Raw genomic sequence first — 26,177 nt, 5'->3', positions numbered from 1 at the left:
AGGACTGCACAGGGTTGGGGACGATGCAGGCAAAAAAAATTTATTTTCTTTTATTTTCTTTTTTTCCCTTCAGATTTTAGCTTTTTCTTGTCTTTGTTGACATGTCATTTTATCATTGGTCTTGTTTGCCAAGTAGATAACAACTGATATTCACGCATCAAAGATGATTTGGGATTATCAAAGTTGTGTTTAATAGGTACACTTTTGTTAGAGTTGAAGTATTCAATGGGTAATAGCCTTAGTTAAAGTGTCAAAATAAAAATTGAAGCAAACGTTAAGGGGCTACGTATATATTTGGCCTTTATTGATCTTTCAATAACTGAATATTTTTCCAAGTATTGAGGTAAGACTCGGTCCTAGTTTATCAATTTTCGAGTAAAATCTAATTGGATTGTTACTTTTACCAAAAGTTAAGGGTAAGAGCAGTGATGCTCAGCTAAGATTCAATAGCAATCGAGAACTAAACTATACGGTGACCCCCAACAAATAAAGCAGAATAAAGTTTATGAAAAAGAGAGTACAAAATATGTTGTTTTAATGTATTCCCCTGAATTCTTTATGCTTTAATAGTGGGAGAGAGAACGAAAAGAGATTCACTCACAAAAAGGTTTTCCCATTAGACTCCCAGTTACTTTTTTTGTTTGGCTCCTAAATCAATCCAATTACTCTCAATTAACTACTTTTATACTTCTCCACTTCTAAACTTCGTAGATGAAACACAGAATAGACGCTTTACTTATTTAGTTTTGATATTTCGGTCTCCATATTTCACGAAATTTCAACAAGACACTTAATCTTGTACAAATTAATTTTTTTAAACCCTTTTGACCGGCATTTGTTTTGCTGAATGAGAGAAAGTGTGTGATCACACGCTCCCAAAAGCAAGTGATTGATTAATTCTGATTAAAAAATATTAAAAATAAATAAACGAAAAGAAAAGAAATGTAATGCCAAACAATTTTCTTCTCCCCCCTACCCTGGCCCATTCGATTCTTCCGTCACCACCATAACATCAAGAGCTTCAGCAATTTTTTTCTTCTCCGCCAATGAATTTTCATTACTATCTTCTTTTCGTGCTTGCCCATTTAATTTCTCTCAGATTTGTAAAAAGAAAAACTTATTGAAATATCTATTAATCAAGGTGATTATTAACCATAGTTTCTTAGCAGACAAATCTTTTTTTCATAGCGTGTTTCTTTCTCTCTTTTTGGGTGGGAGAAGGAGATGTTCGTTTTAAGAGGTGGACGTATTTGGTATTTGTGGAATTGAGATTTAGTGTTGTGAAAGTTAGAATTTCGTAGGCACTTCACTAAAATTTGAAGGAGAATCCCACCTCAAACAACTCCAAGCCATTAATCCTCTCCCCTTTTTGAAAATACAAGATTAATAATACCATCCATGGTCGCTATTTTCAGCAATCAAAACCAACTAGAACTCCGGTGAAAATGGGGATCTATGGTGAGAAAGAGAAAGGAAAAAGGAGGGTCGCCATAGTGAGTCTTTTCCAGCAAAGCCCCCTCGAGATTCAAGGTGATCTCCTGAATGTTCGATATTCCAAGGATCTATGATGTTGCTTGCTGGTCATGGACCCTGATTCGTTTGTTGTCTGGGTTTTGAGAGGGTGATGTGAAGGTAAAGAAGAGGAGAGGTAGGTGGAGGAGGGAGAGATGAAATGGGATAAAGAGAGGAGGAAGGTTTGAGATACTTTTTTTTTTTGTTGGAGAAAATGAGATGGAATTGGATTTTTTTATCAAAAATGATACTCCTTCGGTTTCGTGATTTGACTGTCACATAGTTTAAGAAAAGAAATAAGATTTTTAAACTTATGAGGTAAAATGAGACACATATATTTTGCATAAAACTAATTTGTCTTCAAATAGGGAAATGAGTCATTCTTTTTGACACATACTAAAAAAGAAATAATTTCACATAAATTGAAACGGAAGAAATATGTCCATGTCAGGGCAAGTGAGCAGCACACATTGTCGGCGGTGTTTAAAACTTATGTTTTGGTCGAGTACAAGTGTCTCGTTGAAACTTCGTGGAGTAACGGAAAACAAGTAGAGGCATCTATTAGGATATTCTGCCTAGATGAAAAGACAATTGAAAACAAGGACTTGAGGAAAAAAAATTAAAAAGTTCAAAGTTTTTCAACTACATTTTACTTCATAACTTCTAGCATCGTACAGAAATAAACAATTGAAAATAAAACTTCAAGAAAAGCTCTTAACAGAAAAGTTCTAAGCTTTTGCAATGATACTGTTGCTAGTGCGATACTGTACCAAAGGACGCTCCTATATTTGATTTCCTCATTCTACAACTATTCCGAATTCCCGAGTCTATTTTCAATGAGGAAATGCAGTAATACAGAAGAAAAGAAACAAAGAACAGTTTTAGGCCATCTGCGGCAATCCAACTGCATAGTCTCACACAATTTAGCATTGATTGAAAATGCAATATAACAAGAGAACATCTCACAGGCCTATAGGCCAATTATAACATGTAGTATGTCTTATTTAAAGACGGAGTATTAGCACACAATGTAAAAAACCAGGTGAAGTTGATATTATAAGTAAGACACTTGTTTACTTCCACTTCTTGAATTTGCCTCCGAACATCCCGCCTTTGCCATGCTTTCCGTGCTTGAATTTCCCATGCTTGCCATGCTTAAACTTGCCTCCATAATGACCGCCTCCATAATGACCGCCTCCATGTCCATAGTGAGCAGCACCGTGTCCCATGTGAGATCCACTTCCGTGTGCCAGGTGATGAGCACCATAGGCAGCAGCTGCAGCTGCAGCACCTCCGGCTAACATCGCCCCCATGCCCCCATGACCTGAAATGTAACAAGCAACAAAAGGGCAAAAAATACCATCAACAATGAAAGAAAATGTCAAAAAGTATTTGGTCACAAAGAGCTATCTATTATGAAGCACACCTAGAATTGTATGTACTCTGCTTCAGTGCTCACAATATATAAACTGTTCTTTCCATATTTGTGCATCTAGTTGTAAAAGAGATCCAAAGAAATTTAACTAGACAAATCCAACATATTGTGCACTTGCTATAGTTACAGCTTTCTATTATTCATTGGGGCCTAAATAAATCAGTTCCAAAGATAATACCTGATTGGTGTGGAGGAGCGTGGTGACCACCAGCGGGAGGATATCCTTGTGGAGGATATCCTGCAGGTGGGTATCCTCCTCCCTGTGGAGGATAACCCTGAGGAGGATATCCTTGAGGAGGATACCCTTGATGCGGAGGGTAAGCACCAGGCGGCGGAGGGTACTGCCCCGGTGGATATCCATGACCAGAAGAATGACCAGTCATACCGGGTATAAGATGGGAAAAGAGTCCCTTATCAGACCCATCCTGTCCACCTCCCATATTTCACTACTAGTACCTGTTACATGTCAAACATATTACAACAATGTCAAATTCAAAATAAAATGAAATTTGCAGAAGATAGAGAATATGACCCACAAGGAAATCAAATTGTAAATCCCTTTCAACTTTGAAACCTATAATGCTTTATGAAACATCAATCAGTCCAAGACAGAGTATGTGCAGCCACTAGCTTTGAGCTCATATCAGGATACAAGATAGCACACAACGGTTATAGAAAAAGGGTCACATGATACACAGTAAGCACTCTAAAACACATGAAAAGGGTGGACAATAAAACATGATAAGCTACTATTAGGGAAGGGGGGGGGGGAGACGATAGCTAAAAAAGTAGGTGAAAATGTAAAATTTAACACGACAAGTTATAACCAAAATTGCAGGAAGCCAGCAAATATGTTCTGAGCCAGAGCAAGTGCAATAAACAGGAGGAGGGTAGGCATTAACATTTTTTTGTGTGGATTTCTAGGCAGTACCATTCTCTCCATCAAATTCAAAACTCAGATCCATCATATTTGATTAAATTTTCAGATCACCTTTAGGAAAACCAAGCCAACACCTCTTAAAGACTAGAAAAGCAAAGGTTACATGACTATTTCCTGGCCACACTTTTGTCGCACACATCAAAAAGACAAAAATCCCATAAAACAGGTCTCTACTCCTTTACACAAATTCATGCAAAAGGACAGTAATCATCTTCTAAAGCATCCAAATTCAGTTTCAGAATAGCACAATTCTCAACCCAAAAGCAGAAAAAAACGAATAGTCGAAGTTGATCTATCTAATCTTTATTTGGTGATCATACAACAAACAAAAGCTCAAGAAATCAAAATGGTGGGACCAAACCCTCTGATCTCCATTTGACCAAACGCAAATCAAGAAAATATCAAACACAAGGGTATAAAAGATCAAACTTGTAAAAAAGAAAACAGATGTTATGTTTCAGAGTCGTGATCAACTGGGTAATTCAGATCCAATTTGATCATTCATGTATGACTTAACAAAGCAATATACAGAAGTAAAAAGGGAAGAAGGGTTCTTACAGATTTTCTTTGTTGAGCGAACGTTAAGCAAAGTTTTTCGAATGAAGATTTCCAAAGAGTGGATATGGTCTTTGAGTATTTATTAGTGGAAGATATTTAATTTATTCCACGCGTTACTTAAACGCGTACATGACGTGTCTACTTTCGATAAGGAAACGGCCAAAATATGGAAAATCTTAGCAGTTGTTGTGACTTGTGGCCTGTGGGGTCCTTCTTCTACACCGAATCAAAATATTCTTTTTCATTTATCTTTTCAATTTTTCCTATTTTGGAAAAACCAAAAAAATACAAAGCCGTTCTTTTTCTTCTGAATAGCTTCTTTACATTTATATGCCGATACTTTCGTATCATCCATTCCAAACTGTATTTATAAATTAAGAAATACTAATAAGCTTATATATATATATATATATATATATATCCATGAATATTCTGATATGTATTATATTACAAGTTTTAAAAACTTATAACACAAAATGTTGTACTCCGATCCAAGTGTATTTAAGATTATAAATTTCAGAAAATTTCATTATTTTTCTCCGTGTACAGACAAACTTTGGCAAATATAATTAATTGAAACGGATGAATTAATTGAAAACTTGATAAAAATAATACTCCCTCCGTTCTATAATAAGTGATCATTTTACCTTTTTTATTTTGGTCCAAAATAAGTGTTCATTTATATAATCAAGAAGGAATTAATTTTATTTTTCCAAAATTTGTCCTTATTTACATATTCCAATGTGTCAAGATATAATTAATTAAAATTAATTTAGTGAATACATCTTTGTTTTTTAGGAGTTCGTATTTCCTTAATGGGTATACCAAATGTAAAATGATCACTTATTGTGGTTCCGGAGAGTAATTAAGCTACTATATTATTATACTCAACTACACTGATGGGGTACAAATCATTACACCATTAATTTATGTATGTGACCTAAATTGTTTTCCGCGCGTATATAAAAGAAGGAAAACAAAAACTCAAGAAGTACTCTATAGACCATATCACCATAAGATGTAGGAATCGTACCATCATGTTGTCTTTGTCTAAGTTATAATTTTTTCTGGCTGCAAATGTGACTAATACTTTAGTACATGTATTGGCCACTTGGGCCATATTATTCAAACTCATTTTGAAACACTTTAATGTTGCAAAATTTCAAGGAAAAATGAGTCAATAAACTACAAGACGTGTACTATTCATTGTTGGGAACAATAGTACAAGAATTCATCTAGTTTGAATTTGAATTGCAAAATGAGGATGATATACACAGAAACTGAAGTGGTTATTTCCACTTCTTGAATTTCTTGCCAAACTTCTTGCCACCCTTAAACTTGCCATGCTTGAATTTTCCATGTCCATAATAGCCGCCGCCCCGTCCATGACTTGCAGCACCATGTGCTGCACCGTACGCAGCCGCCGCTGCGGCTATGCTTCCAGTTACTAATCCCATGCCTCCATGCCCTAAAATGTGACATCCATCTTAGTACAAACCAAAAATTACTATATATGATTTGATATAGTGTAATAATACAAACCTATGTACTAATTAACTATGGTCTCCAAACAAAAAAAAAACTTGTGAGTTTAAAAATGTCACGTAACTAGTGAAGATTGGTACCTGCATGGTGTGGAGGAGGGTAACCCGCAGGAGGATACCCTTGTGGAGGATATCCACCGGCTGGTGGATACCCTTGTGGAGGATATCCACCAGCCGGTGGATATCCTGGTGCAGGAGGATAACCGGCCGGTGGATATCCTGGTGCAGGAGGATATCCTTGAAGAGGTGGATACACTTGCGAAGGATTAACTCCTGGATATGCTTGTGGAGGGTAAGCTCCGGGTTGTGGAGGATATTGCCCTGGATAACCATATTGACCTAGATGTTTATTTTTTCCGCCTCCCATTCTTCACGAATACCTAATTTTGACAAAACTATTACTTAATGAAATCAAACGGTAGATTTGGAATCAATTTATTGAAAAGGATATGATGCATTCTTTACATGATTAATGAGTTATGAGCAAAATAGCATGTTGTATAGATGAACAACAATAACACCAATTTAATTCGTATGGATGGTCTGGATGACATTTTATTGTTTAGGAAGTCAAAGGAAAAGTGTTATACACGAAATTAAACTTAATTGTAAAAACTTTAGTACGAAGATTTTGAAATGAGTAGTAGTTAATTATTATTTTTAAATCTTATAACTTCCGTGTGATTTGATTCCTAGTAAAATTAAGAAGCCTAAGCTCACAACTTTCAAGCTATCTAAACGCTAAGAAATACAAGGAAGTTGTCTTATGCTTCCTCTTTCATTTTCTGTCAATCGAAGGAATTGAAGATCTTAATCCAACATAAACAAGGGAAAAAAAGATATATGCATTGCCAACCATGAAAAATCAAGAAGTTTAATTTGATGTTTAAAATGGCAAAAAACAAGACGGGAAAACGAAAAAGTGTATAAGGTAAAACAATCAGAAATCTGAACTTCAAGGTTTTATGATATGGCCAGATATATTCAACTTCTTAAATTAAAAGTAATGAAACAAATATAACATTTTGCAGAAAATGCCTAAGGGGCGCAGGAAAACCAAAGATTTGGAGTTCATAGTTCTTACAGGTTCTCCTTGCAGTTTCTTGGAGAGAAGAATGGAAGACAAGATGAAACACAATAGTATGATGGATGAAAATTTATAGCTTATTTTACTTGGCTAATTAATATATTGAGTGGTTGTGCAATACGATAAACATATTAACCAATGATTTCATTTCCAATTGTAGAGAATTAGGAATACATTGAGTAGTTATAGTTTGTTTTACTTGGGTGATCGATACGATCATTAAATATTGAGGTAATTTTTGGTTGGCTCACTTGGTTAATCACTAAATATTGAGTGGTTTTGGTTTACATACAACAAACAGAGTGACCAATGATTTTCTTTCTAAATCAATGAAATAGAAAAATATACATATATATTAGTAACCGAAAGGTTTTAACTAACACTTTAAATTGAGACCGTTTTTACTTTTTAACTTCAGCAATATTGTAATTTCAAATTTATACGTAGCCTGATCAGGATTGCGTCTAGCATTTAAGGTTCATCCAGACCTAATAGCTATGGCTCTAACTACATATATGTGCTAAAAGAATTTATTAAACAAATATAAAAAATAGATTATAAACCCAGTAAATCAAATAAATTATGGTCAAATTTTAAACTCGAAATCATAATATCCAAATCCTGGATCTACTTTTGAGTGTGATCCTGTGGAACAGAGGGCATATCCAAGATTTTTAGACGATAAATGCACTTTTACAAAGAAGTGGATCTAGTATTTACGTTTGATTGATTCAACTTTCAGGTTCTGACCATGTACTCATTACACATTTCAAATTTTATATATATATATACTTGGTATCGTAGATGTCGGAATCAGTTAAACCCACTGAGGAATTAGTTTGCTTAGCTATGAGATTAAGATGCCATGTCCCTTTGATAAGGTGTCAGCCTTCTGGTTCTTTTGATGAGAGATTAATTTATTGCATGCATAAATGCATGTGGCTTTACGTGATGGAATGGACAACGCAGTAGAGGAATATACCTTTTGATCGTCTGTGCTAATATTAAAGAAGGAAAACTACTGCAATAACATCAACTAACGATTTTCCCCCTTATGAGTCACATTTTGGGTATTTAATGATAAGAGAGTAGCTTATTAGAAATATTAGGTGAAAACCAAACTTGGTAATACTTAATTTAGCGATCTAAAATTACAAGACAGCTAGAATGTCATCATCATTAGAGCCAAAAGCTTTAGCAATACACATGAGCAGTGGAATCAACAAAAACGCAAAGCAGCTTCTAGTTCCTTCTCGTCATCACAGTTATATCCCAATAAATAAGCTCGAGCTGAAACAGAAAAAAAAGGAGAAAAAACATGAATAAAAGGAGATGAGCAATCAACAAGCCAAAAGGAAAAATTGATACAAAGGTATATACCAAAACGACCCGATCCCATGAATGGCTCCGCTTCATCTGTAGTGCCACCTTGTTGCTGCTCCTATTATAAACGTAAAACTAGCTAACGATATAGTACTATATTATATACTTGTACTGAGCACATTATCACAGAGAGGAGATGCTACTATCCGTTCAAGGATGTATTTACAACAGACACCATACAAGCACAAGGTGCAAATAGAAAATACGCAAGATGCATTATACATTCTCAAATCAAAATCAGGCATGAACACGCTTCACATAGACTAAAAATCACAAAATATGCATGAGAGAAATTACATCCCACAATAAGATGAGAGGTGCCTACTCACACTCCGGAGAAAATAATCCAACCTAATTAAAGGCCACTAATAAGACTAGGTTTTACAGTCAAGGAGACAGTTGACCTACTTCTCATTCCATCCTGCATAGCTGTTGTATTCTAGCTGTATGTTAACATCGGTGCAACAGCTTTACATTTTTAGTAAAAATAAGTGCAATTCCATATATGAACAGTGTACTTTATCCACCACAACCACCAAACAAGTAAGCTTTGGTGCATTACAACAACTGATTTTGCGGAAAATGCAGCGAATATTTTACCAATGCAAGAAGTTCCAAAACCACAGAAAACATAGGCTTTGAAGTTTATCTTTTATTTTGCTGCAGTTAATTCCAAGTTGCATTAGAATAAGCAGTAAACTGTTTCTATTTTCACCCTTTCTACATGGAACAAGGAATTTTGCTTCGCTCATAAACTTCGGTTCTTTCAGAAATGACACTACAAGTTACTTGTTTCTTACCCCATCTTGTTCCATTTCGGAAGGTGACAACATCCTTTCAAAACAGTGGCCTGAAATGGTACACACCAGAAGACCATTTGTAGGATCAGGTACAACTTCCCTACATGTGTCATCACAAACTGCACATGCACACATAAAAGAGAACCAATAAGCGACAGTAGGTCAAGGTCAAATACACAGGAATCTCATTGTATATATCTAACGACTAAGTTGCACCTAAGCAACCCATTTCTTACCATGAACGTGTCCAGTTTTCTCACAAACATATACATCTCCTATTTGATAGTAATTGCACGTCTCCCCAGAGCACGAATGATCAATCACCACTTTATCACCCAGACCTTTGCTTTTCTTCCACATAGAGACTTGATCAGCAACTGTTTTATCAAGAATTATTCGGTCATCATTCATCTGTACATTAAAGCCAAAAACTATGGTAACTATTCATAAGACCACATACAACTAGACGGAAATCAAAATGTAGGGTGTTAAGGTTTATTTAAGTGATCATTTTTTCGCTATTTATGTCTTGTTTTCACTGGGAAAAAAGAAAAGTGAAGGCATTGTTCACGTATGAAATAAAGGGAAAGGTCTCTTGGACGATTTACAGCCATAAATCAGGGATATAAATTATGAATTTATTTGTAACTGCCCAGACCCAGACTCAAATGCAATATTGTGAAGTCTCTAAAAAGACCTCCAGTCACCTGAGAAGGAAGAGGAGCTTGGCTTCTTTTTGCTGTCTGCATTTGGATATAATACTCCTTAAATTCCTTAGGAGTATTCCTGACAAACTCCATCATATCCTCAGCATCACGCTGTTTGAAAAAGTATTCAATTTGACCCAAATTAATTTAAATTTGAGGATACATCAAATTAGTAAATCAAAAACACACTTAATGCTAATATATACACACTACAGCAAAATAAAATTAATGAAACATCCCAGATGCCTCACTTAAGTATCTCGTCAATTGATCCTTTTTCTGAATTAGATAAAATCATAACTATCAAAGTCCACGGTATTTATCATATCCTTCCATTCATGATGACAGGCAGGGGCGGCCCGTCCATAAAGCGGGTAAAGCAATTGCTTTAGGCCCCACATTTATGGGGGTCCCTTTTTTTAGTTATATCTATATTATATATATAAATTAAAAAATATATAAAATGAAACGGGAAGTGAGTCCACAACTTTCTCAAAGTTTGCAAAGTGAACACAAGCAGAACGTGTGCACTGTGCATTGTGCAATTGTGCACTGTGCACTAATACTCTAATAGCTATGCCATTATATTATATATTATACTTTGTTCTTACTCACAAAACTTTGTTGAGCAAAGTGAAGACAAGTAGACAACTTGTGCAATGTGCACTAATAACTATGACACTATATTATATTTTATACTTTGTTTTTACTTCATTTTTCAACGGTTCAACTTATACCTAACGTGAGTAACACTATACCACTATATTATATTTTTATACTTTGTTCTTCATTCTTCAATTAATCACACTCCATTCTTCATTCTTCAATAGCCAAAGATCAAAGCTTTATTTTGGATCTTCAGACTTCAGAGTTCAGTGTATTGATTCAAGAAATAGTGGAGTGTTTTTGTTTGTTCTATTTTCATGATTCAAGTCTTACAAGTTACAACAAGCATACTCGAACAGAAAATTTAATTTCATATCAAGCTATCCGTTTTTTAACCAGGTTCTATTATTCTATCTTTTATTATTTTCTCATCTAAAATTTAATATTTTGTTATTTAGTGCATTTTTAGATTATTTATTATTATTAGAAGATAAGTATGTCAAATAGAAAGTGTGAATCTGGTTATGAAAAACTCAAGAAAAAAAGAAGAATTCAAAATCTAATACAATCTCAAAAAGGTGCTCTTGACAAATTTTTATTGAATAATAAAAATCTTGAATCAGAAAAGTTGGGAGAGTGTTCTCTAGATGACCAAGTTAGTAATTCAGTTGAGTTAGATAATTCGAAAATTAATAATATTCAAGTAGAAAAAGAACAAGTAAGTGACAAGCCGGAAATAGATCCTCAAAATAATACATTGATACTTATGAATGAAATAAATAATTCAACTCATATAAATATATATGATCCTAGTCAATGGACTAATATAGATACAAAGTTGAGAGATCTATTGGTAGAAAATGGGCCAATTAGAATAATTGACACAAATTTTCCGAATGATACATTTTCAAGACATTTTTCTACTACACATTATATTCAAAAATTGGTGAATGGTGAAAGACATGATAGAAGATGGTTAGTTTATTCTAAAGACTTAGATAAAGTATTTTGTTTTTGTTGTAAGTTGTTTAGTTTGAGTTCCGGAACTTGTAGTAGTAAACTAGCTAGTGAAGGTAGTAATGATTGGAGAAATATTAGTACTAAGCTCAAAACTCATGAAACAACAAATGAACATATTATTAACATGGCTGCATGGATTGATTTAGAAATAAGACTGCAAAAAGATAAAACAATCGATAAAGATGTTCAAGAACAAATCAATAGAGATAGAGAGCATTGGAAAAATGTATTGTCAAGAATTATTGCCGTGATCAAAACTCTTGGAAAAAATAATTTAGCATTTAGAGGAAAAAATGAAAAGATATATCAAGAGAATAATGGAAATTTTTTAAGTTTAATTGAAATGATTTCAGAATTTGACCCTGTCATGCAAGAACATATTCGACGAATTAAGCATGATGAAATTCATAGTCATTACCTTGGGCATAGAATACAAAATGAATTGATAAACTTATTGACAAGTGAAATTAAGAATAAAAAATTATAGAAGCAAAATATTTCTCTATCATACTTGATTGCACTCCAGATACAAGTCATCAAGAACAAATGTCTTTTATACTGCAGAGTGTGGATATTTCGGCAACTCCAATAAAAATTAATGAATATTTTTTAGAATTTTTAAAAGTAGATGATACAAGCGGAAAAGGTCTTTTTGAAGTTATTATAGATGAAATAAAAAATATTGGACTTGATATTGATAATTTAAGAGGGCAAGGATATGATAATGGGTCAAATATGAAGGGAAAACATCAAGGAGTGCAAAAAAGACTTCTTGATGTAAATCCTAGATCATTTTATACACCATGTGGTTGTCATAATCTAAATTTGTTACTTTGTGATATGGCTAATTCTTGTACAAAAGCTATATCATTTTTTGGAGTAGTACAACGTATATATTCACTATTTTCATCTTCTACTAAGCGATGGAAAGTATTAAAGGATAGTGTACCTAGTCTAACTCTTAAATCATTGTCACAAACTCGTTGGGAAAGTCGTATTGAAAGTATTAAAGCAATAAGATTTCAAACTCCAAAAATAAGAGATGCTTTCTTGAAATTAGTAGAAATTAGTGATGATCCAAAAACTAAAAGTGAAGCTAATTCCTTAGTAACATATGAACTCGAAAATTTTGAATTTTTATTGGGTATGACTATTTGGTATGATATATTATTTGTTGTTAATTCAGTTAGCAAAAGTATGCAGTCAAAAGACATGCATATTGATGTTGCCATAGATCAATTAAAAGGTTTGATTTCTTTTTTTAACAAATATAGAGAAGAAGGATTTGTAACTGTTATGATTTCTGCCAAAGAAATTGCATTTGAAATGAATATTGAATCCGAATTTCGTAAGAAACGTGTGATATCTAGGAAGAAATTTTTTGATGAGAATGTTGCTAATGAAATCTCAAAGTCTCTTGAAGAGTCCTTTAGAGTTGATTACTTTTTATACATTGTAGACAAGGCTATTGTTTCACTTCAAAATAGATTTGAACAATTTGAAGCATATGAAAATATTTTTGGTTTTCTATTTAGTGGTAAAAAACTAAGATCACTAAATGATGGAAATTTAAAAACACATTGCCTTAATCTTGAATTTTTCTTAAAGCATAATAATCAATCTGATATTGATGGTTTAGATTTATTTTCTGAGTTGAAAGTATTAAGGGAAATAGTACAAGTAGAAGATAATAGTTTAATCGATATACTCAATCAAATAAAGAGACTTGATTCTTTTCCAAATGTCTGTATTGCTTATAGAATAATGTTAACAATTCCAGTTACCGTTGCTTCAGCGGAAAGAAGTTTTTCAAAATTAAAATTGATAAAATCTTACCTAAGATCAACAATGTCTCAAGAGAGATTAAATGGGTTAGCTATATTGTCAATTGAGAAAGACTTATTAGGAGAAATTGATTATAAGAAAATTATTAGTAACTTTGCATCTAAAAAAGCTAGAAAAATTGACTTCAAATAATAATAAAAAAATTAAAACATTAAGGCCCCTCATTAAAATTTGGCTTTAGGCCCCAAAATACGTCGGGCCGCCCCTGATGACAGGAATGAGACGACAGTTCCCCTTGCACTTCCCAGATATAATTTTACTATGTCCCTTCATAACCTTGATAAAAGTACATAAAAGTATGCTCTCTCTAACACTTTTATCTACTTAATTATATTATGCCTCAACATGTCTCCTTACGTTTGGACCTAACTCTTTTTTTTTCCAGGAGCCGGCCCTTTGGGCCAACCACAGCCTTCGAAACTCGGGGATAAAGGCCCACCCTCTAGCTTTCTCCACTTAAAAACCAGAGTTAGTTCGCTTGGTGCAAGGCTCGAACTTGTGACCTAAAGCACAAGTCGCTCAACCTTTGCCAATTGTACTAACCCCTGGGGGTGTACCTAATTCTTTTTCATGGGACAAACATGTGAAATTATTTTTAGTTTTTTTTTTAAGGTTGTGAGATTTGAACATAGAATCTCTTGCTTGCTTTGTTATAAAGAAAATGCATTTTCCTCTAACTCAACTCCAAAATCTAGCTCATGATGTAAGAATTGTCCAAAAATATATAAGGCGACAACAATAAATTTCCTCAACCAAGCCACACCTAGGGTTGGATATCTGGAGCGTGAACAATATAACATGAGGGCCTAATATTTGGTAAACCAGGAATAGTGATAAGTTTGGCTCAGATACCATGTTGAAGTAATTGATTATTTAGCTAAAAACTTAAAACGGTTAGAGAGAGCACATTTTTAACTACTTATTTATATTATGCCTCAACGAGGATAAACTTTCTCAAAACAAATTCAAGTTTTTAATTTTTACTCTCAAACTTAGAACTACTCACAATGATAGATTTTTGGGACGAATATATGCTTAATATAGCTAATGATCAAAAAAGTAAACTAGAATTTATGTAGGAGTAATTTCACATATGGTCATTGAACTTTGAAGAGCAGTAAAGTCACAGAATTATTTTTTATCACATTAAAGTAACTAAAATTTACCCACTATAATAATAGAGTCACTAAACTTTACCCACTATAATGGTAAGAAATTATCTTTAGACAAAGAATAGTATTGTGATCTAATGTCAAAGTTAGTAAAGTTTAGTGACCATTCGATGACATTAACCCACTACATAGTTGTAATGCTTACTCAATGACAATTGGATCATACATTTTGAACAGGAGGATACCTGGATGTAAAGTTTCTTCCAAGCACATTCTCGTGGCTTTCTTGTTGGGAGCAGCAGACCCCATCGCATGCAGTACCTGAATTTATTAATCAACAACAACAACATACTCAGTATTATCCCACACCGTGGGGTCTGGGGAGGATAGTGTGTACGCAGACCTTGAGAGGATGTTTCTAATAAACCCTCGGCTCAGGAAAGCATAGCACCACATTAATGAAAAAATACACAAGAAGGGTTAAGCACAATAGAAACAACAAGATAGTAAGGTGATCAACAAAAATTTATTAACACTACAAGAAAAGAGATCTACGGCCACATTTAATTAGTGACATGTGAGAAAAATGTTGGAAAAAGAATCATTTTATGACACTTCTTAGAAAATGTGGTAAATTCAATGACATTTGATTAAAAGTGTCACAGTCATTGCGACTTTTAATTGAAATGTAGCTATATGAGTCGGTATTTACTGACATTTATATCTAATGAAGGAAACTTGCTTACATTTATAATTATTAAGCTAAAAATATATAGGCCTCGTCTACTATTTTCATTAAAAACCCTACCCCCAATCTTTCCTCTTAAAACCGTGCCTTCAATCTTCCCCTTTCCTCATACCCAAATAATTTATGCCGTCATCTCATATTCACGAAATTGATCGGAGTGCAAATGAAATTCTCGAAGTTCAAAGTCGCACCCGATTAGCGATAAGCAAATCTCAGTGTGACGCCAAAAATTGAAAGGGGAAGCAACCATGTTGGTCTTAGATTGTTCTAGAACTCTAAACATGACAGATACTACTGATACTTCTCAGACTTTTGATCGAGGTTATTAAGGTGCGTTAAGTATTTACTTTTTATGATTTTCGTTCTATTATGTTCACTGGATTGTATTTCCTGCCTTTAAAATGATTGCCCTTTCGTTTATTATGATGTACCGAAGTTTGTTGTGCTTGGGAAGTGGTAGCTAGGTTTATTTATGCATTTAACAGTTCTTTGTTTATGTTCAAGATACATGGCTATTGCGGAGTGATGAAATTGAATCATTTTGGGGATAAAGCTTTAGTATCTGCACCTTTTTTCTTTTAATGTGATTGTGTATTCGCAGTTTTTGTTTCATTTCAGTGGCTGATTGTTTCTTCTATTGGATTTTGTCTATTCTTACATCTTTAATATGATTGTTTTACTATCATGTTGTTATAGTTAATGCTTGTTACGCTCCTTCTTAGTCCATGTAAATTATTTAATTAGTTGATTAGGTTTATAGGTGCTAATAGAGGTAGGATGAGTGTAGAAAGGACCTGCAGGTCCAAATTACATAAATCTTGCTTGGATAAGTCAGAAACTGAACTATGCCTTACAGGAAATATCACGCTTTTGCATTTGGTTGGGTAAGATTACATTTATGTCCGACAGAACAATCTTTTAGTATGATAGAATAACTTATTGATACCTATAATGCCAAAACCTTAGTAGACAAACAAGCAAGATTATGTTTCCTTGACACATAAATACTCAAGATCAGTTCACCAGAGGAAGAAAAACTTGGAACTGTAGCACCAGATAACTAACCTCATCGACTTATAATGTTGGATTCCTCACAGGAGATGACATTCTGCTTTTCAGTAAGAATATGGATATTACTCTGTATTTCTAGGAGAAAAATGACCTCTATAGCATGATCTTTAACCAAATATGGCCTATGAATTCTAGTTGATTGTGGTTCTCATCTGCAGGTCACTCAAGAGGATCATCTCCTTAAATTGAGATAAGTAAATATCTAGTTTGTATTACCTATCAATACCTCAAGACGCTTGCTTGATTGATTAGCCCTAAAATGTGATACTAACAAGATTACCGTGCAGGTGCTGAAAATGAGTTGCGTTAGGAGCATACTCAAGGTCTGCCAGCTCGTCAAAGGTTATCTTCACAATATCATTGAGAAATTCTTGTGGTTTACTTGCAAAAAGGGTATCAGTCTATCCAAATGATTATAATAAACATCATTTAAGCCTATAACTGAAATGTCATGCTTAGTTAGAAGGGATTAGGAAGAGGAAAAGGACAGAGAGAACTTCTCATTCTGTCGGTTAACTAAGCAGATGTAGATGTGTTCAAGCACCTTTTGCATTTTCTTACTTATGGTACATATTTACATTGTGGCTCGTATTCGAAGACTTGAAGTTTCTTATTGTTTTATTTTTCTTTGTGATAAGCAAGTCTATTCTTCATTTTTATTTGTATGATGGAAGTTTTTTAAGCTGCACGGATTCTAACTTTGCATGTGATATCATATGCCATATAATTCTATAGAAGTGGCTTGCTAACTGGTTTTTGTTACCTTATATTTTTAACTTCTAATTGTTGCTTTTATTGTTTGGTTTTATGTCAGGTTGATATGCAAAAATTGGAGTCAAAAAGAGAATACTCTTGTGCAAAGCGTGTCGCCACAGAGATTTCAGTTGCCTCTTTATATGAAGGCTCATCGAGTGAACTGTTGTGAATTAATATTTTTGTAGTCAGCATTGGAGTTTATTTATAGTTAGCATAGCTTGTTCTGAAGATGTACAGGGGAAAAACTTTATGTTTTTGAGAACCACTATCGAATGGTGTTGTAAGATTTTCAGAAATAATGTGTATGTGCCTCTTTTGTTTTAATTCAAAGTTCTTTTGTTGCGTATGACATTGTAGGATCAAAATTATATGAATGATTGTGTTATTATTAGACAAGAATTATTAACTTTCTTCAAGTATATAAAGAAAAAAAGCTATTGACAAAAGAAGATTTACCGACATTTTGCATGTATATATAGAAAGGATGAGTAAGATTGCCGACATTTCTTTATATGTTGCAACTATATTGATTTTGTACTCAAGCTGGTGACATTTGATAAAAAGTCAGTATATAAATGTCACTATTTATTTGCCAACATTAATGTAAATGTCGGAAAATTCCCGCATCGAAATTTACGACGTTTGCTATAAATGTCAATTAAATGTCTGTAAATGATTTGTGACATTTATGTGACTCAAAATGACATTTAAAAAATGCCGTCGTAGGTCTATTTTCTTGTAGTGTAATCATCATCAATAAATTTAAATGAAAAATTGAGCTTCACAAATATGCTTCTCATAGAGAATGAATAAGTAAATGAATGAAAGGTCTTTTAACGCAAAGGTAGTTATGGTTCACGCATAGCAATTTCTATCTGTTAGGGTTGGCAAATGATTGGATGTTTAAAACACACACCCATTTAGAGGGAGATGTGGAAAAGTGGGAGACAAAGGGAGAGGACGCAATGTGCAGAATACTTACAGCCAGCGCCACAGGGATTCATCAGAAGCAGCAAAATTTAAGAACTTGCAGACCAATGAACATGCCACAAGATCCTGCTAGATTTTACATAAAACAGATAATGTTTAAGACAACAGAAAATCAAAACAGAAATGCACATCGAAACCATAAATGGCTCTAGCCCTCTGCACCCTATCTGTTCTCTTGCTTTCAAATGTATATATTTTGACAAGCAGTTTGGACAAAGCGAAAAAAAATTAACAGCAAAAATAACCTCCGGTGAAAGGAACTTGAGGATGTGACGGAGCAATTCTGGAGGGACTTTGCTGAGAATCCCAGTCTCTATCCTACTTGGAACCTGCCTCATGTTGCTGCTTGTACTGGCACCACTGTTATTATTATTATCCATGATATTCAGACTCATCCTTGGAGGTGAAGATGCACAATCAACTTCAGCTTCAACTTCAACTGGTGGTGACAAAGATGGAGATGATAATAATGCATTCACCTTTTCCTCCTCGTCTTCCTCCTCCTCCTCAACTTTCATTACCTTTGCATCCCTCTTCTCTTCCTCCTCCTCTTCCTCTTGCTCCTGCTTCTCTTTTCGCTCTATCTCATCCTCATCCTCATCCTCATCCTCCACAACTCTCATTTTCTTTGTTACTCTCTCCTCCTCTCCATCAAAGTGCTTACTTTTCCTCTTCACATCACCTTCATCCAAGATATCCTCTACCATCTCATCCTCCTGAAACAGAAGAACCATTCACCAAATTCCAATTAAGTGCATTCACACATTCTTTTGTAGCAAAAGATCAGATGCAAACCAGACAGTCATTCATACGTGAATTTGACAAGAAAATGAAATGAAATATCCTCCAACTCTTCCACCATAAAGAGAAGACGAACACTAAAGTTCCAGATATTATCCCCAGAAAAACAATGATTTTTGCACATGCACGACGCCAGGGGCGGATCTATGTAGTTGATTTGGGGTGCCACGCCACCCGATCGCTCGGATAAATTTTTACATATGTACTGGTATTTTACATTGAAAAGATAAGATATAAAAAGCTTGGCACCCGAAGTGCAAAATTGACTCCATGTGCCATGGCTAAATTGCTGAACCTCCAAGCTAAGGACGCAAGATCGAATCCCATTAGTTTTCAAAGTGAGTTCCCTTATCTGTGTTCGTGCCTATTCCGTTTTCTTTCATTTCTTTCTCAATTTTAATTCTTTTTTAATTTATGCATCTTTGTATGTCCTCTCTTTATACAACCCTATTTTATTATGTATTAAATTGTATTTTTCCTTTCGTTTTTCCAAAATCTTCAAAATTTTGTTTGAATGTGATCTTTATTATTTTCTCTTTTTATCCATATAATGTTATTCCCTGATTTCCAAAATTTTCTAAAATGATGGCATCGATACACATAATATTAATCTAGTCATTGAAGATTGAAGGAGTGTATTTGCTAATTTAGAAGTTTGTTTTTATTTTATATTTTTAATCACATTATTCAATAGAATTTAAATCGATAGAATTATATTGAGTTGGACCAAACTTATTCAATTTGGTGATCACTTATTTATTTGTGCACCAAAAATCTTGTAAATCAAAATAAATTAATTTAAAGTGGATCGAACCAACCAAATCGAATCGATTCAAGACGGATTGAACCGACTAAATGTATACTCTAATCCAATCTCCTTCACTAATGATAGACAATGGCACCCGCAGTTATAAAATCCTAGATCCGCCTCTGACGACGCACCATACAAGTTACTAGTCTACTAGGCACATAATCACCCTTTTGCCTAATTTTGCCCATAGAAAAGAACCATTTTCCTCAACTCATGGCTGATGCAACAAGGAAAAAAATGTGAAATCTTGAAACCAATTGAGAAAAACACAAAAATCCTAAAAAGACATGAATTTTCCTCATGTGTTTTACTAGCAGCTGATAATTAAAAAATGAATGGAATCTTCCTCATGTTTTCCCATCTACAAGTTTACTATTGATCTTTATCATTCTTTTGTAATTAAAAATGAAAATAAAATGAAGGGGAAACATAGTTCACAACTATCTCTTCTATTCAATTAATTATATTTCCTCTTAAGAAAAACTTAATTGCAGCTGAAAAATCAAGTCTTTCGTTCTTCCCTATTTCTCTTGGTAATTAAAAAAAATTAACCCAAAATTCCCTATTTTTCTCTAATAAGTATCCAATTTATTTTTCCATTCTTCTTGTTACCTCAAAAAACCCTAATCATAGAGAAACAACATTCGGATCTTGACCTGATCCGTAAAAAATCTATTTTAAAATTGATTATCAAAAACACAATTCTGAAAGTAAATTAGTAGAATGAGAATGTAAAATTTCAGAGAATTTACCTGATCGGAGAGAGCGAAGATCTCCGATTCGAGGAATTGAGCAAGAGGCTCATCTTCATCGTCGAATATTGCCATGAGTTGACCGGAAAATGAACTCGGTGACCGGAATAACGTCGGCCGATCTACGCCGTAGATTGAATCGAGGTCTCATCGACGCAAAATGAGATCTGGAGATTTGCGTCGCTTGAGGAAGATATCGGGTCGGGTAGGATCCGAAAATGTTGGGTCGGTGAAGAATGATTCGTGCGTCGGAGCAAATATGTGAAGGTTACGCGCTACTAAGGAGCGTGAAGGCAGAACTTTTTTATTTTTATTTATTTATTTTGGATGGATTTTTTTTTGTGTTTTGCTTTTTCTTCCTTGAGAAATGGTTGCCAAAAGCCAATATGTGTTATAAATATAGTATTTATTTACGGTGTATGTCTATCTTTTAGAGAGATTTTAAAATTTGTTATTTTGTGGTTAAGTCATTTTTCCCCTATAAATAAAGAGGTTGTATTCTATTGTAATTCATTCCAAAAATCAATAAGAATTTTCTCTTTATTTTTCTCTGCAATACTCTTCTTCATTTATTGTTTTATAACACGTTATCAGCACGAGACTCTAACCAATTGAGTAGAGGGCGATTGTTTTAATTTGTAGACATACTATTAATTAGTTGTCTAATGTTTGAGAAATTAAACCACCCGTGGAGAGAAGATATAGGAATTTGCGTGAGGCTATTGCGTGAATGCATTGATATTCCTATATTAGGCATCTGCTTTGGTCATCGGGCTTTGGGATACGTGCATGATGCTCAACTTGTATATAATATTGATCATAATGATTGTCAATTATTCCATAAACTTCCTTCAGGAATATTTTCTGGATTTGAGGTAAGTATTTTACCTTATTTTCTCTTTTAAATTCTTGAAATTCTATAAGTTAATTAAATACAAGCAAAGACAATAAATTTTGATTATAACTCTAGTAGAGTTTGTAAGAAAATTATGTAAGAAAATTTCTAGGTCTTGCCATGATCAAATTCATGTACGATTGTGAGCACAAGAAGTGGAAATCCGTCCCATTGAATTTCCTTCATTCTCGTTTCCTTAAGAGAATGTAGTAGCAGTATGTGATAAGTCCGAAAGAACACAATTATTACCATGAAAGTATCAATGGATGTGGACGTGACAATACATGAAATTATAATCGTCATCATTATGGTAATGAAAACAGTAAAAATTCTCAAAATAATCCTTCACTCTATGAAGGTAATATTTGTCATCGATTTGAATGTGAACGTGATTTATGAATAAATATTTATTCTTGGAAGAATATGAACGTGGTAGTGACAATGAATATACCACATTCACCTCAAGAAGAAGATTCGAGATAAAATAAGAAAATAATTTCGTTATTATTGTATGAATGGTCATTGATCACGTACCTATTGTGATTATGACAAAATATTATGGCAATGTGATTATTAAAGGGCAAAAATTATGAAAGCAACATATCTTACCTATAATGATTTTGATCATGACCATAATGATTATAACTTTTTCCTTGAAAGAGATATTCACATATGGATGTTGATGAATATGTAATAGTACAAAATTATTTGAGAAATGTTTCTTTAAAGGGGTGAAGAATTATATGCATTCGCTATTTTTTGAGAGTGCAATAATTAGCTCAGAAACAACACTGAGTTGGCTCTTCTGTTAAAAAAGGAAGGTGAAGTGGAATAATATAGTCTTCAGTTGATATTGTGTAAAAGCGATGGAAACAATATCCATTGGAACCTGAAAATTAAGTGGGCGTTTGGACATAAGAATTGTAAAATTCCAAATAAAGTTTGAAAAATATTTTTAAGTGAAAATGGTATTTTAAAATTAGAGTTGAGTTTGGACATGAATATAATTTTGGGTTGTTTTTTAAGTTTTGTGAGTGATCTGAGTGAAAATTTTGAAAAATAGCTTTTTGAAGTTTTTAAAATTTTCGAAAAATTCCAAAATGCATCTTCAAGTGAAAATTAGAAAATTTATGATCAAGCACTGATTTCGAAAAAAAGTAATTTTTTTTAAAAAAAATAAAAAATTTCTTATATCCAAACGGGCTCTAAGAATGAACAAATTGTACACCAACCTTTCAAAATTCCGTGAAGTAAGTCCATGATTTCATAAGGAGTAATTAGATAAACTAGCTTGAATCAGAATAGCAGTCAATCTATAATAAATATTTGCCCTTTCACAATTATAACATGCAAAGGCCTAACTAAAGAAGGATATGGCATTGCATTGAAACGCCAAACTTAGAGAATATAATTAAGGAGTCCAGAATTCATTTGTGATTCTTTTGAACAAGTGTGACGGAAATGTGTGTTTAAAAAAAAGAGTGATATTTTTATATATAGCGTTCTTTTAAGGAGTATATATATATATATATATATATATATATATATATATATATATATATATATATATATATATGTATATATAACGTCACTGTAAAGCGCGCTATACAGGCCTGATAAAATAGCTGTGCATAGCACGGTATATAACCGCGCTATATATGTATAGCGCAGTTATATACCGCGCTATACATAGATAAATAAACGGTCTCCCTCCTTCCCCACATTCGAACCAGATGCCCCACCCGGCCACCCCACCCCCAATTCAAAATTCTTAATCGACCCCCCTCCTCCCCCCCCTCCCCCCCAAATTTTCTTCTAAAAAAATTATAGTGGACCACACCCGTCACACAAAAAGATAAGATTGTGGGTCCTACATCCTAGCCAAGCCTTCTATTGTTGCGGTTTCCTCGTTTCGGCCAAATTTTTAATTCATCGACTTTCCGAAAAATATAAATCGAGGTATTCCGATTTAGTTTATGTCGAAACTCGTATAATAATACATATTAGTTGTTTTGAATATGTTTTCATGTTGTTTTGTATTTTTTTTGCGATTAAACTAGTATGTTATTTTTATCCAGACTAAGATATTAGTGTTTTGTGTTTGTTTTGTGATTAAAATATATTTATTGTTTTCATCTAGTTTAGATTAAATATTTGCTTAAAGACTAGTGCCCTTTTAGCGTAGTAAAATATAGAGCCTTTTAGCGTAGAATCCTTGTAGTTTAAGTATCTTTTATACTGATAGATCAAACACAAACTCTGTCCATATGATAAAAATTAATTATTTAATTTACAAAACAAACATACAAAATTATAAAAATATTAAAATTGACACACATAAGAATTCAGGATAACTTGGTGCTACTGGGCCTCAAATATCGAGCATGGAACCCATAGGTATATACTATGTCCAATTAAATATGATAAAAATTAATTATTTAATTTACAAAAAAAAACATACAAAATTATAAAAATATTAAAATTGACACACATAAGAATTCAGGATAGCTTGATGCTACTGGGCCTCAAATATCGAGTCTGGAACCCATAGGTATATACTATGTCCAATTAAATATGATAAAAATTAATTATTTAATTTACAGAACAAACATACAAAATTATAAAAAATATTAAAATTGACACACATAAGAATTCAGGATAGCTTGATGCTACTAGGCCTCAAATATCGAGCCTGAAACCCATAGGTATATACTATGTCCAATTAAATATGATAAAAATTAATTATTTAATTTACAGAACAAACATACAAAATTATAAAAATATTAAAATTGATACACATAAGAATTCATGATAGCTTGGTACTATTGGGCCTCAAATATCGAGCTTGGAACCTATAGGTATATACTCTGTCCAATTAAATATAATAAAAATTAATTATTTAATTTACAGAACAAACATACAAAATTATGAAAATATTAAAATTGACACACATAAGAATTCACGATAGTTTGGTGCTATTGGGCCTCAAATATCGAGTCTGGAACCCATAGGTATATACTTTGTCCAATTAAATATAATAAAAATTAATTATTTAGTTTACAGATCAAACATACAAAATTATGAAAATATAAAAATTGACACACATAAGAATTCAGGATAGCTTGGTGCTACTGGGCCTCAAATATCGAGCCTGGAACCCATAGATATATACTCTGTCTAATTAAATATTGTATAATTATAAAAAATAATTATTTAATTTACAGATCAAACATACAATTAATGTTGTTTAATTTACAGTAGACGACATGGACATGCTGCCTATGCATCCCGGACCTGTCTCCGATGAGCTATTAGTGTTACATGGCGATCATAGGTCTGCCTACGTATGGGAGGGAGAGTTACTGGCCCAGACTCTCCGCGCCAGGAGAGTGGACGACATGTGGGATTTTATGAAGGACAGAGATCTCCATCCCCGTGTAGTCCAGCGCCTGCGGGATACGGGCTTCTATAGGATTTTGGAGATCGGACGGTTGTAGCTCGACTGGTCTTTGATCACGGCCCTGATAGAGCGATGGTTACCGGAGACACACACTTTCCACCTGCCCATTGGCGAGGCCACCATCACGCTGCAGGACGTGGAGGTTTTATATGGGATGTCTGTTGATGGACTACCCGTTGCACTGCCATAGGCCATGAGAGAGATAACGCGTGGGCAGTATTTGGACATGCTGCAGCAGCTCACTGGTTTCAGGCCACAGGATGAGACTGCACACTCAGGGGCCAGTCACATGAGTTTGATAGCTATTCGACAGCATTTGGAGATATTGCACCCCGACATCACCGGGGAGACAAATGATCTGCATATTCACCGGTATACGAGATTGCTGCTGCTCCTTCTGTTTGTGGGGGGGTCTTCTTCCCGAACACTTCGGGGAACCTAGTCAGCTTGCGATTTCTTCATCATCTTCAGCTGCTAGATGATTTACCCCGGTACATCTAGGGTGCTGCTATTCTCGCCTACTTGTACAGGCATCTGTGCCGGGCAAGCATGGGCACCCAGCATGGCATATGTGGATTTTTGCCGCTTCTACAGGTGACAACATATTCGAATACTCTGTTCATTCCTTCCAATTCTATCTAGTCAAAAATTTTCTTAAACTTTACGTCAACTTTGTATGTTAGGTTTGGGCCTGGGAGCGGTTCCTGCAGTTGCAGCCACCTCTACCACCATTACCTCCGGAAGTACCACCTCTGTTTCTCCCTCTAGCTAGGAGGTGGGTTCTCCGGCATAGATATGTATGAGATTACGAGGCTCGGCATAATCTCCCCCTTTGCAGGGATGTGTTGGATATGCTGGAGGGCGTACAGGTAAATGTGTACCTAAACTTACTTGGTATAGCTTCACATGCATTGTGCATACTCACGTTTTCTGTTGTTATTTGATAGTTCATCTAGACGCCATACAATGACGACTTGATAGATGGCCTGCCCGATTATTGCTCGGCCGACCGACTAATTTGGATCACTTCCCTCCCGCTGATATGCCTCGATATTGTGGTGCATCATGCCACAGAGCGGGTACTTCGCCAGTTTGGCCGTCCGCAGTATATACCGAGGGGACCTATATAGGAGGCCACACATTATCAGCGGGATGATCGTTCCAGGGCGGACGACGCATATGTAGCATGGCTAGAGGCGCAAGTCCATACTTGGGACCGGCGAGCTGACCTGATTCTGCCCTCTCCCCCCAGATCCAGACGGAGACTATTCAGCTCTATATGCCCTGGTACCGCCGCGTTACCTGACTTTTTGTCGGGAATCCCATTCATCAAGCTGGCGGTCG

At 34.4% G+C, this 26,177-nt stretch overlaps 4 protein-coding genes and 1 long non-coding RNA gene across 9 annotated transcripts; 2 read left to right on the top strand and 3 right to left on the bottom strand.

The window, feature by feature from the left end:
- Window positions 1-2,421: 2,421 nt before the first annotated feature.
- Window positions 2,422-4,598, bottom strand: LOC117272934 (glycine-rich protein A3-like). Of its 2 annotated transcripts, none has more exons than XM_009599816.4 (3): window positions 4,446-4,598; window positions 3,126-3,403; window positions 2,422-2,836 (listed from the first exon to the last, which is right to left on the bottom strand). In XM_009599816.4, the coding sequence occupies exons 2-3, from the start codon at window positions 3,385-3,387 to the stop codon at window positions 2,586-2,588; spliced, it is 513 nt and encodes a 170-aa protein (XP_009598111.1). In that variant the 5' UTR covers window positions 3,388-3,403; window positions 4,446-4,598; the 3' UTR covers window positions 2,422-2,585. The 2 variants fall into 2 exon arrangements, with proteins under 2 accessions (XP_009598111.1, XP_070038512.1); XM_070182411.1 differs by lacking the exon at window positions 4,446-4,598 and adding an exon at window positions 4,317-4,438.
- A 1,020-nt stretch (window positions 4,599-5,618) lies between these two features.
- On the bottom strand, window positions 5,619-7,228 carry LOC104093977 (glycine-rich protein A3-like). Of its 2 annotated transcripts, none has more exons than XM_033655566.2 (3): window positions 7,074-7,228; window positions 6,071-6,369; window positions 5,619-5,913 (listed from the first exon to the last, which is right to left on the bottom strand). In XM_033655566.2, the coding sequence occupies exons 2-3, from the start codon at window positions 6,354-6,356 to the stop codon at window positions 5,735-5,737; spliced, it is 465 nt and encodes a 154-aa protein (XP_033511457.1). In that variant the 5' UTR covers window positions 6,357-6,369; window positions 7,074-7,228; the 3' UTR covers window positions 5,619-5,734. The 2 variants fall into 2 exon arrangements, with proteins under 2 accessions (XP_033511457.1, XP_033511458.1); XM_033655567.2 differs by having other exon boundaries at window positions 6,071-6,384; window positions 7,074-7,213.
- An 817-nt stretch (window positions 7,229-8,045) lies between these two features.
- Window positions 8,046-21,020, bottom strand: LOC104093979 (F-box protein SKIP31-like). Of its 2 annotated transcripts, none has more exons than XM_009599819.4 (9): window positions 20,479-21,020; window positions 18,360-18,830; window positions 18,107-18,180; window positions 14,795-14,870; window positions 9,967-10,077; window positions 9,496-9,670; window positions 9,260-9,378; window positions 8,457-8,517; window positions 8,046-8,366 (listed from the first exon to the last, which is right to left on the bottom strand). In XM_009599819.4, the coding sequence occupies exons 1-9, from the start codon at window positions 20,551-20,553 to the stop codon at window positions 8,296-8,298; spliced, it is 1,233 nt and encodes a 410-aa protein (XP_009598114.1). In that variant the 5' UTR covers window positions 20,554-21,020; the 3' UTR covers window positions 8,046-8,295. The 2 variants fall into 2 exon arrangements, with proteins under 2 accessions (XP_009598114.1, XP_070038511.1); XM_070182410.1 differs by having other exon boundaries at window positions 8,457-8,511.
- Window positions 11,601-13,569, top strand: LOC138896773 (uncharacterized). Its single transcript, XM_070182079.1, has 3 exons — window positions 11,601-11,987; window positions 12,236-12,885; window positions 13,006-13,569. The coding sequence occupies exons 1-3, from the start codon at window positions 11,717-11,719 to the stop codon at window positions 13,567-13,569; spliced, it is 1,485 nt and encodes a 494-aa protein (XP_070038180.1). The 5' UTR covers window positions 11,601-11,716.
- LOC104093978 (uncharacterized) lies at window positions 15,126-17,473 on the top strand. Of its 2 annotated transcripts, XR_685769.4 has the most exons (4): window positions 15,126-15,627; window positions 16,527-16,562; window positions 16,656-16,710; window positions 17,183-17,473. It is a non-coding gene; the product is annotated as an uncharacterized lncRNA (long non-coding RNA). The 2 variants fall into 2 exon arrangements; XR_685768.4 differs by having other exon boundaries at window positions 15,127-15,627; window positions 16,527-16,710.
- Window positions 21,021-26,177: the final 5,157 nt, after the last annotated feature.

The sequence above is a fragment of the Nicotiana tomentosiformis genome, chromosome 8 (assembly GCF_000390325.3).
Source record: "Nicotiana tomentosiformis chromosome 8, ASM39032v3, whole genome shotgun sequence".
In the NCBI taxonomy this organism is placed as follows: Eukaryota; Viridiplantae; Streptophyta; class Magnoliopsida; order Solanales; family Solanaceae; genus Nicotiana; species Nicotiana tomentosiformis.
This window is presented reverse-complemented; position numbering and strand designations above follow the sequence as displayed.

Excerpts from the sequence above, each read along its gene's own strand:
- LOC117272934 (XM_009599816.4), bottom strand. The coding sequence starts at position 3,387 with ATGGGAGGTGGACAGGATGGGTCTGATAAGGGACTCTTTTCCCATCTT. Across the intron at positions 2,837-3,125 it reads CGCTCCTCCACACCAATCAG|GTCATGGGGGCATGGGGGCG; the intron begins GTATTATCTTTG and ends GTTACATTTCAG.
- LOC104093977 (XM_033655566.2), bottom strand. The coding sequence starts at position 6,356 with ATGGGAGGCGGAAAAAATAAACATCTAGGTCAATATGGTTATCCAGGG. Across the intron at positions 5,914-6,070 it reads CCCTCCTCCACACCATGCAG|GGCATGGAGGCATGGGATTA; the intron begins GTACCAATCTTC and ends GTCACATTTTAG.
- LOC138896773 (XM_070182079.1), top strand. The coding sequence starts at position 11,717 with ATGGCTGCATGGATTGATTTAGAAATAAGACTGCAAAAAGATAAAACA. Across the intron at positions 11,988-12,235 it reads ACATATTCGACGAATTAAGC|AAGGTCTTTTTGAAGTTATT; the intron begins ATGATGAAATTC and ends ATACAAGCGGAA. Across the intron at positions 12,886-13,005 it reads GAGAAGAAGGATTTGTAACT|TCTCTTGAAGAGTCCTTTAG; the intron begins GTTATGATTTCT and ends GAAATCTCAAAG.
- LOC104093979 (XM_009599819.4), bottom strand. The coding sequence starts at position 20,553 with ATGGCAATATTCGACGATGAAGATGAGCCTCTTGCTCAATTCCTCGAA. Across the intron at positions 10,078-14,794 it reads GGAAGAAACTTTACATCCAG|CGTGATGCTGAGGATATGAT; the intron begins GTATCCTCCTGT and ends TTTTTCAAACAG. Across the intron at positions 9,379-9,495 it reads GAAAACTGGACACGTTCATG|TTTGTGATGACACATGTAGG; the intron begins GTAAGAAATGGG and ends GTGCATGTGCAG.